Raw genomic sequence first — 13,448 nt, 5'->3', positions numbered from 1 at the left:
GCTTCAAAAGGAGCAATTTTCTGAGACATGAGACAGGACAATATAAAAAGAACATTAAGGAAAAAAGTCCTATTCCAAAATGAAAAGGAAAAGATCATTTAGCATCCCTGTTGGTGTTATCTATTCATGAGAAACAGCACATTTAACCCAGAATGGGATGTAGGAAGGGCTCTGATGCCCTCACCTTAGGGTCATCTTCAGGCAGAACTCATCTATCTCCACTGACACAGATGGCGGGGGCAATGGAGACGAGGATGCAGTGAGAGACACTTCAGAGGTGGGCTCCACAGGGTGCAGAGGGATTTGAGGGAGTGGGGGTATGGAGAAGGTCGAACATGAGTCCCAAGGCACTGGCTTAAGGGATGAGAGAAGGGGCACCATTCTCCAGCTTGGCCACCTTCCTGTCTCCCTTCCTAAGGCCCACTTGGTATCTATTTTGTCTTGGTTTCTATTTTGGACTGTGCTGTGGGAATTCAGCTCCTTGAGGTCAGGGATTATGACTCCATTCTAGCCCCCAGTGTCTCTACCCACCCATTAAAGTTAGGTTTTGGTTACCAGCCCTAAGACCAGGAATCTTGGGCACAAAAGTTGTGAGAGGCCGTAAGTGTAAGAGTGGTCTGTACCTGTCCAGGCCAGGAGGACCATTTATGGTCCTTCTCTGCCTCCCCATGTCCTCCAAAGTAGGATGCAGGTGAGTCCCCCCAGGAAGACTGTCTTTCTCAGAATGTATTTTGCTCGAGTTGAAGGGGCCATGAGGTTACTCCTTGGTTGCTCCTGAGACAAAGGAATCGGGGGCTCTTACTCTGTATTCCATCCTCCTTCCTCGTCCCCTGTTCTTCGCCTTCTCTCTTGCTCTTTTCTAGCCCCTAATTCTCTCCCATTTTCATCTTTCTCTTTCTCTTCCTCCTTCCCTTCTCTATTCCCAACTTCATTTCTACTTTCAATCTAGTATCTTTCTTTTTCTAGCCTCACCTATCCCCAAGCTTAGGAAAATAATTTCAATTTAACTTTTTTCTCTACTAAAGAACTAAGAAAAATTTTATACAAAGCAGATTTAAGCTGTCACCCACCCTGTCCACCAAGACCTGGCCAGGCTCGACAGTGGTGAATTACGTGACCAAGATACTTGTCTGATGATTGGATTCTCTAGTGTTCCTCTACCCCATGGTTTGCTCCATCAAGTTCGATGTGAGCTTTTCTAACCTCACTTACAGCAACCATTATATTCATTGAGTTCTTTGCAATAAGAACTTTTGACCCAAAAACGTCTTCTCTCCCTTTCATAATTAGAATAAAAGCCTGTTTGAGGTTTCATTGCATATTCAATTTTAAGTGTTGCTTCTCTTTCTTTTCATTAGATATGTGACAAAGAATGGCATTACTACGTCATCAATGTGGAGTTTCCTGTAGTTACCTTATACATGGATGGAGCAACATATGAACCCTATCTGGTGACCAACGACTGGCCCATTCATCCATCTCACATAGCCATGCAACTTACGGTCGGTGCTTGTTGGCAAGGTAAGTCTGCGTCAAGCCCTCCTCCCTGGCCCATCTGTGTACAGTCCCTGAGAGGTACTGAGACAGGAAAGGGAAAAGCAAATGATGTGAGAATGAGCCTAGAAAATTTATTACCCCTTACTAATAAAACAGGACCTATAAAAATAAGGATCAATCCAGACACTAAACTTGTGTAACAATAAGCACTTGACTTGAGACCAGATTTTGATTTTAGATCAACATGAGCAGTTTCATGGTTGCCTCTGAGTTGTTAGTGCCTTTTACCATTCTGGAACCTTCTCTGATTTCAAACTGGGGCTGTCTACGCAGAAAAGGCTGAATGTAGAATCCCATATCAAAATTGCCATTTGACTCTGTTGAGTGCTAATCTGGAGCCAAGGATCTCCTTTTATCCCCACACAAGTTGTCGAAGCCCCCAACCCTCCGCTCGGGGAGTTTACAAATATGTAGGGCTGTGGGGGGTGTGTTGTCTATCGGCATGAGGCCATGGGAGGCCGCTGTCAAGCTCAGCTCAGCTCTGAGCCCCTTCCCCACTCACTAAGGACAGAGGCTCCTTTCCACAGAGTTGCCTTTCCACTAGAAGGTCTCTGCCCCTGCCTCAGTTCCTCTGCTGCTGTTTCCTCCAATCACCAAACTGGAAGGCTAATCTCCTCTTTGGAAGCAGGAAAACCAGCTCTTTGAACATACATTTCACCTTTCTGTCTTTCACTCAGATCTGTTGGAATCTTTGTTTTTGCTCCCTTAAAAGCTGGGGTGCTTTGAAATACCAATGAAAGAACAGAGGGGAAGAAAAATGCTCCCCATATAAGCAGATTAGTACTCTGAGATGACCCAACCTCATGGTGACGGATTCTTTGAAAGTTACTGAGATGTGTGACTCTGACCATTCACCATGGGAAGCTGAGGGGAGAGGTGGGCTGTGGAATAAGAACATGCCTTCAGAAAACCAGCTGACCAAAGAGTGAGCTAGGGGACATATAGACCCCACGGGGTTGAGACAAAGAGTGGGTGCTGGACCACACCACGCAAGATAAGATGGAAAGATGCACACGTAGCACGCCTGGGAGCACTAGGGATACAAAACCCAGGAAGGAATAAAGCACAAATGAGGCAAGGGAAGAGAATATATTTTTGACCTGGGGTCACTGACGACATCTGACATATGTCACATGACACTGAAAAGTTCATTGAACATTTCAATAGAACTTGGTAAGAGCTTCATCAGTATTGCTGAATTCCCCAGGAATTCAGAAAAGGGAGACTGTCATCTGGCGAGAGTCCATGAAACTAATTAGTGTGGCAAGCCACTGATTCAGAGATTGCACAGGAATCATTAGTCACTGAACACCGCGCTGGCCCTCTCCTATGGCTCAGTGCCTCAGCCGGACACCACAGCCAGCCTGTGGATATTTTGGAACATAGCCTGGATGCCGCGCATAAGTTAAGGGGGCCCTGTGCTGTCCTCACTATGAACCTCACCATGACGCTTCCCTTAGAGGCCCTCAGAGACCACATCGGGATCCCTGTCCCCCCAGCCTGTAGTGGAAACGTGCCCCCACCTCTACCAGTTATAACCACTGCTGCCCAGTTGCATGTCCTCTGGGTGGGGAAATAGTCCCACCAAAATAAAAAGTGCTTTTATAAAGAATTAAGATGACCTCTCAGAATCAGTTACCATAGGCTAAGTTGTGCTGCAGTGACAATCAAGCCCCAATTCTCAGGTACTTAAGATAATTCTCAGTTTATATTCACTGCAGATCAGTGGGGCTCTCCTCTGCTCTTTCCTCAGTCTGGCACCCAAGCAGACAGAGCAGCCACATTGCTTCATACTACGAAAGAGGAAAAAGAAAGCATGATGAATGGTGCATGAGCCCTTACAGCTTTCACCTATGAGTGACACCAATCATTTTTACTCACATTTTATTGGCCAAACCAATTCATACATCCGCACCTAACTCCAAGAAGGCAGGGAAGTAAAAATCTCCAATGTGTCTGGAAGAAAAACTGAAAATATTTTTTGAACAACACTGATGAGCACCATGGTCTGTCCACTTAGTCAACAGATATTTGACTGTCCATCCCACATAAAAAACACAACCACCCTTCCCTAAATGAGGCAACCCAAAATGCCACCTGTTATTGGCTCCAAGCTCAATGTCCAGATTCTCTGAGTGATTCCTGATGATCTCTCCATCAGGCTGAGAGGCGTAGGTGGCTCTCTTCCTCAGGACCAGATGTGACTCCACTTGATCTGGAGACCTATACATGAACAGGGAGAAATATCTGCTGCCGCCACAACCATCACCCCCCTACACACACACACACACACACACACACACACACACACACACACAGTGCAACAGTGGAACAGTGGGAAAAGGCAGAATAACCAGAAAACATTTCCACTAAGAGGAAGAATTGGAGAAACACAGCAGTCTTTGGTCACTAGCAATTCTGAAATCCCTCTGGGCAGATGCTTTAAGGGCCCCTACCCTAAGGTGGGGAGTGTTCTTTGTCACCCCTGACTCCATTTTCTGGGGTGTTTCCTTCTCAATATTCTCCTAGGCCACATCTAAAGACGGTGGCATCACTCTATAAGTAACAGCACTAATACTATATCTGATAATAATTTATTTAAAAGCTATTTCACAAAAATGCTTTTAAAACATTAAACCAAAGCATAGGTTTATTTTATTTTTTTATAATTTTTTTAAGATTTTTAAAATTTATTTATTTGATAGAGAAAGGGAGAGAGAGTGAGAGAGAGCACAAGCCAGGGGGGCGCAGCAGAGGGAGAGGGAGAAGCAGACTCCCCACTGAGCAGGGAGCCTGATGCGGGGCTTGATCCCAGGACCCTGAGATCATGACTTGAACTGAAGGCAGACGTTTAACCCATCCAGGCACCCCATCATAGGTTTATTTTAAAAGAATGTGGGAGAAAGTGCCTGCGAGGGTGTTCACCACTGAGTATTTCTGCCCCCTTCCCAGAGAGATGCTGGAAGGTGTGGTCAAATGACTTGCTTTGGCCAATTAAATGTGAATGGAAGTGCCTGATTCATTTCCTGGGTGGAATTTTAAGAGCCCGTGTTGCAAGGAGGCCCTTTCCATACCTGGGTATTTACAGTCAGTCCTGTGAGAAAGAGCTAGGAGTCCCAACGTGTAGATAAAGAACCTGAGGCTTTCAAAGGTGAAGTAGCTGACCGTAGGTCACCCAGCCAAACCTGCCTCACCCCAGGTCTTCAAAGCCTGTCTTCTCCTCACTGTGACTTGTTCCCCCATTGCTGGTTGATCATTCCGTTGATGTCATTATGTGTTTGGGAAAATGCAGGAGCTGATGCATAAACCTTCTGACACATCTGTCAACCCTGGAATTAACCCACAGCAACCCTGCATTCCACTTGCAATCCCTTGCTATATGCTTCCTTAAGTGACCCAAGGAAAAAGAGTTTAGGCTTTAGAGTCAGAAAATTTTGAATGTGAGTCAAACCCCCATCCTGCCACTTCCTAGCTGTATGGACCCAGCAGAATCTGCAACTTCCCAGAGCAACTACATTCTCATCTATAAAACCAGGCTAATACCTCCCTTGTCATTGTAAGGACCATGGAGATTTGGGTATCTTCCCTGAGAGGAAAGATAATATACCGGTAAATTTTCAGCAAAGGAGACAATCCTTAAGAAGCTTGAAACTTGGGCTTTCTAGGATAGGTGAGAGTTCAGCAGGAAGATAAGGAAGGCAACAGCAGGGAAACTTCACAGAGGCCTGTGCACCATGCCCTGTCACTGGGAGGTCCAGGGACTGGGAGGAGTGCAGAAGAGGCTGGGAGGTTGTGACCATAAGACGCCAGACTGCCTTGTGAGGGAGCTTGGATTCGCATCAAGACTTACATCCTCCCTGGAGCCAGGCTTTGTCTTGAAAGAACACGTCAGAAAACCTTTCTGTGATATTGACAGCCCACGATGCAGCCCTTATTTGGCATATTCCTAACTTCCTTCAGGCCACTTACATGCATATTGTAAGCCCGCTGGGTGAGCCTCTAATTGCCTCTGGGCCTGCGATTGTGGGGAGCTTTTGAGGTGCTTCTGAGGTTGGCAAGGAAACAAGTTCCCATTTGTGAAATTTCCAATTGGGGTTTCACAACGCGGATAGGAAATAATTTGATAGCAGCTGCTTGGTGGATGCTCCCGGGAACGGGCTCGGGCGCTGTTTCTGGGCAGAGCTCCGCAGCCCCAATTAGCCTGCTCGGTCCTGTTAGTGAACTTGAAAGCCAAAGTAATCAGTGGAACTTCATTTTCATTGGTGTTTTTTCCAGTAATTAAGAAAAAAAAGAGACTTCATTTACACTTAAGAAATGTTGCCAGTACAGCCTCCAGCATGTATCTTCATTGTAGAGAAAGGCTTTGGCGGTGAGGATGGACCTCACATCACAGAAGAGTCCTCTTCCCCTCCGCGGCCGTCGCACACCGCCCTGCCTTCACCTCTGCGCTCTGAGTCACGGTGGTCTCAGGCTGCAAGCCCACCCCCTCAGGGCTGAGCTCCGTGTGTGCCAACTCAGAAACTGCTGCCTACAGGCAAATTCCAGGTTCCTTGTCTCTCCCTGGGTCTTGTCATGAGAGAAGATGATTTAAAAGATGAATTAATTTGCCCTTTTCCTTAGATTTCCTATTCATCCATTTCTTAACAACAAAAATTCAAGTTCTACTGATCCATTATAAAAGTTGTACACTCCACCCGCTTCACCCCTGGACCTCCAAACTGGGCACACCCACTCAGGGACTGGAGCCCCGCTGTCCTTGCGAGCAAGTCAGGAAGGCTGCTGACTATGTCAGACCAGGGCCCTAGGGAGCCCCAGGGTTTCAGGGAGATGCCCCAGCAGGTGGAAGTCTGGGCCACCTCTCCCCCAACACCACAACCAAAGCATCTCTATGTGTGGCATCTGTAAGGGTTCTTTCAACGACGTGGCTAACCAGGTTTCAGAAACACAACTCTCGGCATGCCGTCAAGAAGCCACCACCTTGCTCCCTCCCTGATCCTCATCTCCTCTTGGTGGATCTCATTGCAGGCCTCCTTACCCATCCCCAGCAACCACCTCATCCCTACTTCTGCCGGGGAGTCTCCTCCAGTGCTTCGGACCTTGGCCTTCCTAAAGCAACCAGCTTTGCCTGCTCCTGACTATGACACTATCCTGGTCTCAGATGAGGAGACCTTTCGACACTAGCTCCTGGTCTTGCTGAGTCCTACCCCCTACTTAACAAATAAAGCCCCAGGAGGTAGAGAAAGGGATGGCTCTAACAATTAGAACTTCTTGTTAAGGGACAGATAGAGAACTCCCACTGTGGCTTTTGGGAGGAGCCAAGGCAAAGAACAGGAATGGTCAAAGTGGGATAAAAAGGCAGAAGTAACCCTGAGAGTTGCAATAATCAACAGCATGTCATCTTCCGACAGAGGGGAGTTGGAGCCACATGTGGTCCTGAGATCTGGTGCACATTTCCAGGTCATCTTGTCGCCAGACACTAAAATTAGTGCAGGGACTGGGAGTACATGCCTTCACTTAATAAGCTTGGTCTAATTTAGTACAAGTTATCTTAATAAAGTCTGTGTTGAAATTATTCTACATCCCTAGGGTCTCTGCTGCTGGAAGAAAGAGGCATGTGCTAACATAGTCTGCCTTAGATTCAGGTGGGCATTTCCCAGGGAGGGCTTCGGGAAGCTCCAGTTCCATAGGATGCCCCTTCCACAAGTAGGCCATCATGGTCAAGGCTGGGAAACTGCATCAGTTATCCCCATACCACCACGTGGGAGAGTCACAATGTTCGTTAGCTTATTAAAAGCTCTCAAAAGCCCACCAATCAAGCAGTCTGTTTGATAATACTTAACCCTTGTTTCTCAATCTTATTTTACTATGGAACTTACTCTTTGTGAGACAGTGTTCTTGGAACACTCTTTGGGAAATATCTTGTTGGAGTTACTGATGCAGGTCTCCATCCCCTGCTAGGCTAGCAGTTTACAGAAGACAAGGACTGTCTGTGCTCCCAGATTCCGCTCTCCTCACCTTTCCCCCTACTCCAGTAGGTCAACAGAGAAGGTCAATAGCTAATGTTTATTGAATTACCTCCCATTTTTGAAGCTGTTTTGACAAAGGTGTATGGTTTGTGGTCTGACACACGGGGATGACTAACAAGGTGTCTCTTAATATTAATGTATCAAAAAAATCAAGAAAAGATTGTTCTAGGCCCTGGAGTTAATTTGACATGAGGGCATATTAGTTTAAAGAAGACATGGATAAAGTCTGCTTTAAAAATCATGTCTGGAAACACGGTATAACTGAGTTGTAATTCTAACTTTATGTCTTATTCTGAAGATGATATTAATTAGAAAATCTGACAAGGATCTTGGAGCAAAAACAGTATTGTTTTAGCTTCTCTGAGAGATACACCAGAGGGGAGGGGAAAAAAGCCACTTAAGGGAAAGATAGAGAAAACTCACATCATGTAATCTCATGTTTGAGTCCCTTGGTTCATGCTGCCCCTACGACTAGCTGCCGTTTTTGAGTTCCTACACTGTGTGGAGCTAAAAGCATGCCTTCCCCTTTCACAACCCTATTGCCTGGATAAGAATGGGATCCCCACTTTGCAGATGAGAAAACAGAGAGAAGAGAAGTGCTTTGCTAAGGGCCACACAGAGCCTGGATTTGAAGCGCCAGAACCCTCACCCTTGCTTGCACTGCTACACCACCTCTATTTCTAGAAACAATGTATGGCCAGACGATGTTGCATATCCAAGTACGGAAGACCAGAGGATTCTGGAATCTGGAATCAGATCACTTGAGGAAACTCCCAGGGCATTTTTCCCACAGATTGGACAAAGTCAAGCTGAGGCCTAAAGGTAACTACAGGCCCATCACAGTTCAGTGTAGGGAGGGTTGAGCTTGGAGCTAGAAGAAGAGAATTCCAGACCCTCCTTGCTGCTCTGGGTCTTTGAAAAGTGTCTTGCCTCTGTAATCCTCAGTTCTTCATCTGGAGAATGAAGGGGATCTCCTGGATAATATATGAGGGTCCTTCCAATTCCATGAATTCAGGTCCCCAACCCCACAGAGATGATTTTTGGGGTCATCTATAGTCATACGGTTTGCAGCTTAGAACATGCCATATGTGAAACGTCTGCTGGAAAGGCTGGAGAGATGGATACATAGACACGAAAAGGGTTGAGAAAGCCTGCTGAGAACGGTCATGGTCAGCTGCAACTGCACATCATCTGTCTCCACAAGTCACCTGCCGCCTACAGCTGCAGCCCCTGGGGCTGTGTGGACAGTTTTGAAGCTACAGCTTCTGGGGTCTATTACACACTTCACTTAGTCCTTGCGTTCCGTGGGTGTCTCCATCACCGAAATGAGGAAATGAGGGAAAGCAAGATTTCAGACGGTCTCACCATTTCCATTGCTCAAAATTGATACCCAGCCATCCATGAAATTGTGTTCATTGAGGGGCGTCCCCATCAACAAGCCAGGCATAGAGCAGCATTCGACTCAAGCAAGAGGAAACGCGGCACCCACTCGGCTCCGTGTGTTGCTCATACTAAACAGCTGTGGGAAGGACAGCGGGAAGCAAAAGAGCAGAAGCATCCTGCACGCGCTTCGTGGAAGGAGGAGCAGCACCTTCACACCACGCGCATCTTCTACTTATACGTAGAGGGAAGTGGTTCAAAAGCTTTTGAGGTGGGTGGGCCCCACCTCTCAGTTGAAGGAAAGCTGAGGGGGAATTCAGTCGCAATGCAAATTCTGGCCAGAATAATTGCTGCTGAAGCCCTTCTGTGTCCACAGAAGCCAGTGTAATCGGACATTCTCCCCCAGTGTTGTGTCAGTCTCAGCCTGTCCCCATCTTCCTGAAGCAGCCCAATTACTACATCCTCCAAGGAATCCTCTTTGAACCCTCCGGGCCACATCTATCGTGCGGCATGCAGGTCAAAGCCTTGCAAGCAAGCCAGACCTGAGTCTGAATCTGGGCTTCACTAATTCCTGGCTGCGCAACTGTGGGCAAGTTATCAAACTCTGAAAACATCATCAGGAAAAGGAGTTAGAAGTTTAGCACGTAGGAATCTGAATTTGCGAAGAAAAATTATTTTTTCCACAGCCATCTTGGTTTCATTTCGAACCCCTCTTCCATCTGAGCGGGGGAGAGTTAACCTTGGCAAATTGGAAATTGTTCCATTTCCTTGGTGCCAGCTGATTTCAGGGGTGTTTATGTGGGGCTAGGGTGCCGGGGGGCCTCCAGGCATCGTCCCATGCAGGTGTCCACGGAAATGGTGCTCACCTCTTTGGTCCTGTCACTAATGGTCTTTCAGGGCTGGCAGCTCTCTCAGTATTTCCTTGTCTTACTTAGGGGCACAGAAATATCTCCCGTGCTTGTCATGCTCTCTCTGTAAGACCATCTGCAGTCCATCTGCCTATCTGTCCAGACGCGACAGGCCAACATCCCCCCCAGCATCGTGCTCCCCAGCCAAGGCTCAGCCCAGGTGGCCGGCTCCCGGTGCCTCGCTCTGCACCCCTGTGCCTTACCCCCTCCACTACCTCCCTGCCAGGCCCCCTCCTAGTCAAGGGTGACATTTTCTCGTCTGCAGGAAGCCAGATTTTCTTCTACTTTTCCCCAAATGTGGATCCATACCCAGATCGTCCCCACCCTCCTAGGGTTTAGACTTCTGGAAACAAAACTGGGGAAGAAACTCAGCTTTAAGCCCCATCTGCTCTTCTCCTTGTCACAACCCTCCCTGTGGCAATGAGCACAAGCCAGATATGTGTCTACAGAGAGGGTAAAATTAAAAGAATAGAGGCTAAGGTCTCAAACATACTATCCTGCCACTTAAGTATTAAATAAAATAGCACATGAAAGAACTTGCCATGTTTTAAGGGCCTCCTAGATAATGGCTATTATTTTTTCCCCTCCGATCTGTTGGACACCTCATCTGTAGCATTTGTTTGGAAATCAATCATGCCCTGCCTTAGATCATCTATTGCACTGGCAATTTACTTTTATATTTTTATTTTCCCAGGGTCTATACTTTATTCTCCCAACTAAATATAAGTTCCTAGAGAGCATGGTCTACATCTTATAATTAGCTGAATCTAACAGAAGGCTAGGCTTTCAGCAAACACTTTAAAAATGTGTGCAGATCTAGCCTCAGGAACCCAAAATCACATTCGCTAACATGTAGAGAAAGTTCTTTGTGTAAGAAATCAGGTTATGTTTTTTTCTTAAAATAATTCATGAGCATGTTTGTGTCTAAATGTTAACAGAGGAGCCATGTGGGTTATGAAGACACCCCAGATATTAAAAAGAAAGAGATTTTCAACGTATCTATTATTTTTTAAATCCTGCATCACAGCCACCCCTGAGTGCAAATATATTTCACATTCTATGCTGGCCTCCTATTGCAAAGTGCTAATTGAATCAATTTCCCGGAGCTGCATCACTAATAAATAGAGTACATCACAGATCTGGGTTTCTTGAATCAAAAATACAGAACATGAATGCTTTGCTGAGAGAAAATAGTGTGTAGGAAATTGTCTTAGCATCCAAGAGAGTCGCAAAGTTTGGCCTTTAAACATGGTGCTGCAGAGTGAGCCCTTGAGGGGGCTCTCTGTCAGCCTCACCCTGGCTGGGGCCGGCCAGTACTCCAGAATGCCCCAGCTGGCCCCGTGCATGGCTGCGAGGGGCCCACACTTCACCACTTCCTACTTGCGTGGCCTTGGGCCGCTTACTTCTCTCTCAGTCTGGGTTTGCTCAACTCTAACTACAGAATAAGTACCTCCCTCCCAAGAGTTTGGTGAAGGTTCAGTAAGATGAGGTATGTGGAGGACTTGCACCGTGTGGGAGACGTAGTGCATACCCAGTAAATGATAGTTGCTGCATCTGCTGCTCTGAGGGGACACAGGGTGGACAAGGCAGGGAAGAGGTGGCCATCCGGATGCCCTGGAGAGTGGCAGCTCCGCCATGCGTACTCACGTTCACACCCTCCTTTCTGCAGGTCAACAGAAGTGCCCCTTTGCTAGGGCAGGAACATGCTAATGGCACTGAGGGGTACTTTACCTATGGGGGCTTTGAGGACCCAGAATAGAAGGCCCGAGATGGGTTCCTCCCTCACTCTCAAGTCATTGCCATGTCAGGGCATTCCTCAAAGGCAGATCTGTTTGGAGTTCCCTGTGGACTGAGGACTTCAATAGAACCTTCTCCTTTCATTTCCAAAGTGAAGATGTTTTTGGTGGCAGTCAAAATGGCTTACACCATAAAGGTGGATGATTGGCTCCCACGGTTGAGGATGTGCTGTGGTAGAGCATGAGGAGAGAAGTCCACTCGGGCCTCTGCTATTACTCTCCCGGCTCTGCCTTCCTTCATGCGTCACCTTGGTCAGCCCTGATCTGCCTACAAGATGGCTGCAGCCGCTCTAAGCCTTCCTCCTTCACATAATCATCTCCAGGGAAGAGAGCAAGAGGAGGTTCCAGAAACTTTCTGGAGAGAAAATGGAGGCCCTTTTCCCAAAGGCTGCTGGTTAATTTCTCCTCTCATCTCATTGGCCTAAATTTGGTCTCATGATCACTGCTGGGCCAAGCTCTGTGGCTTAGTGGATGCAGGTACTGATCGGCGTCATCTGAAGTCGACACCTGACTCAGTCACTGGAGCGAGGGGAACAGGAAAACCTGATTAGCTGTGACTAAATAGAATCCATCCCTGGAATTCAAGTCAACTCCCCCCAACCTCTGGGCTGCCGCTGCAGGAGGGCAGAGGTGAGATGGGTGTTGGAGAGACTCCACAATGTCCACTACTCTGCTGGCATTGATTCAACATCTCTTTCAGTTCAGGAAACAGTTATGAAAGGTCTGCTGTGTGCCAGGCAGGGTGCAGCATGCTGGGACCACACGGGGGCCCTGTGCTATTGAAGGGAATAAATGAGCCAACTTATGCAAAGTGCCCAGTGCAGCCCTCGGCCCTTAGTACCTGCTCCGTATCATCTTCATTAAAATGAAAAATGCATGAGTGCTCCCTGCTACCCAGGAGAGACTTAAACAAATACATCCTAGCAGTGTGGGAAGGATAGCCAGAGTAAGCCTGCGGGTGGCATTAAGGAGAGAGATCACACAGGAGTGTGCAGAAGACCCAACCTAAGAAGCTTACAGCCAGTGATTCCTAACCTCGACTTCACATTTAACACACCTGAGGAGCTTCTGAAACTCCCCACACCAATTAAGTCACAATCTCTCGGGGTGGGACCCAGCACCAGAATCAGTTTGACTTTTTAAAGATTCCCCAGGTGATTAAAATGTGCAGCCAAGGTTGAGAACCACAGTAATAGGCTGATGAGGACATATAAGCCACACATGTAAACTGTTAGCAACGCTGGGTTCTGAGGGTATGTTCAAATGAAGTCAGTGCTCTAGGGCTCAGGGCAAGGAGAGGACAAGGTGGGCAGGGGGCTCCTGAAAGGTTTCTGTGTGCAAGCAGGGGACAGAGGGCTGAAGGGGCCTTGAAGGACCATGGGATTTGCCTAATCTAAGCAGTTTGGAGGTGGTATCTTAGTGTGAAGAGGAACAGTTGTAAGCAAAGGCATGCATGGTAACACAGAGGGTGTATCAGTGTGGACTCAATCACGGGAGAAAAACCACACTGTGATTTCAACAGATCAATGTAGAGAATTATTAACTACAATAGAGAACTGGAACAACAAAGAATTAGCTACTGAGAAGTAGAGAGAACTCTCAAAAATATAGGAATGCGGGTGTTAGGAGCATCTACTACCCCCGGGCTGAGGTAGAGTGACCTGGGGAAAGCCCTCCACCCCCTCCAGCTGAGGTCCAGGCTCTGCTGGCACAGAGTGTCTTGTGGAAGGAAGGAAGGGAGAAGTCACTGTGGTGTCACTCTAGTAGAAATAGAAATGTGC

At 47.2% G+C, this 13,448-nt stretch overlaps 1 protein-coding gene across 1 annotated transcript in view; it reads left to right on the top strand.

Annotated features, from left to right (window-relative positions):
* CLSTN2 (calsyntenin 2) overlaps positions 1-13,448 on the top strand; it is a 611,775-nt gene that overhangs the window by 562,033 nt on the left and 36,294 nt on the right. Inside the window, exon 9 of the mRNA XM_032408591.1 lies at positions 1,359-1,521. Within this exon, the coding sequence (XP_032264482.1) occupies positions 1,359-1,521 (163 nt within the window). The remainder of the gene's footprint in view (positions 1-1,358; positions 1,522-13,448) is intronic.

The sequence above is a fragment of the Phoca vitulina genome, unplaced genomic scaffold, assembly GCF_004348235.1.
Source record: "Phoca vitulina isolate PV1807 unplaced genomic scaffold, GSC_HSeal_1.0 scaffold10, whole genome shotgun sequence".
Classification (NCBI taxonomy): domain Eukaryota; kingdom Metazoa; phylum Chordata; class Mammalia; order Carnivora; family Phocidae; genus Phoca; species Phoca vitulina.
This window is presented reverse-complemented; position numbering and strand designations above follow the sequence as displayed.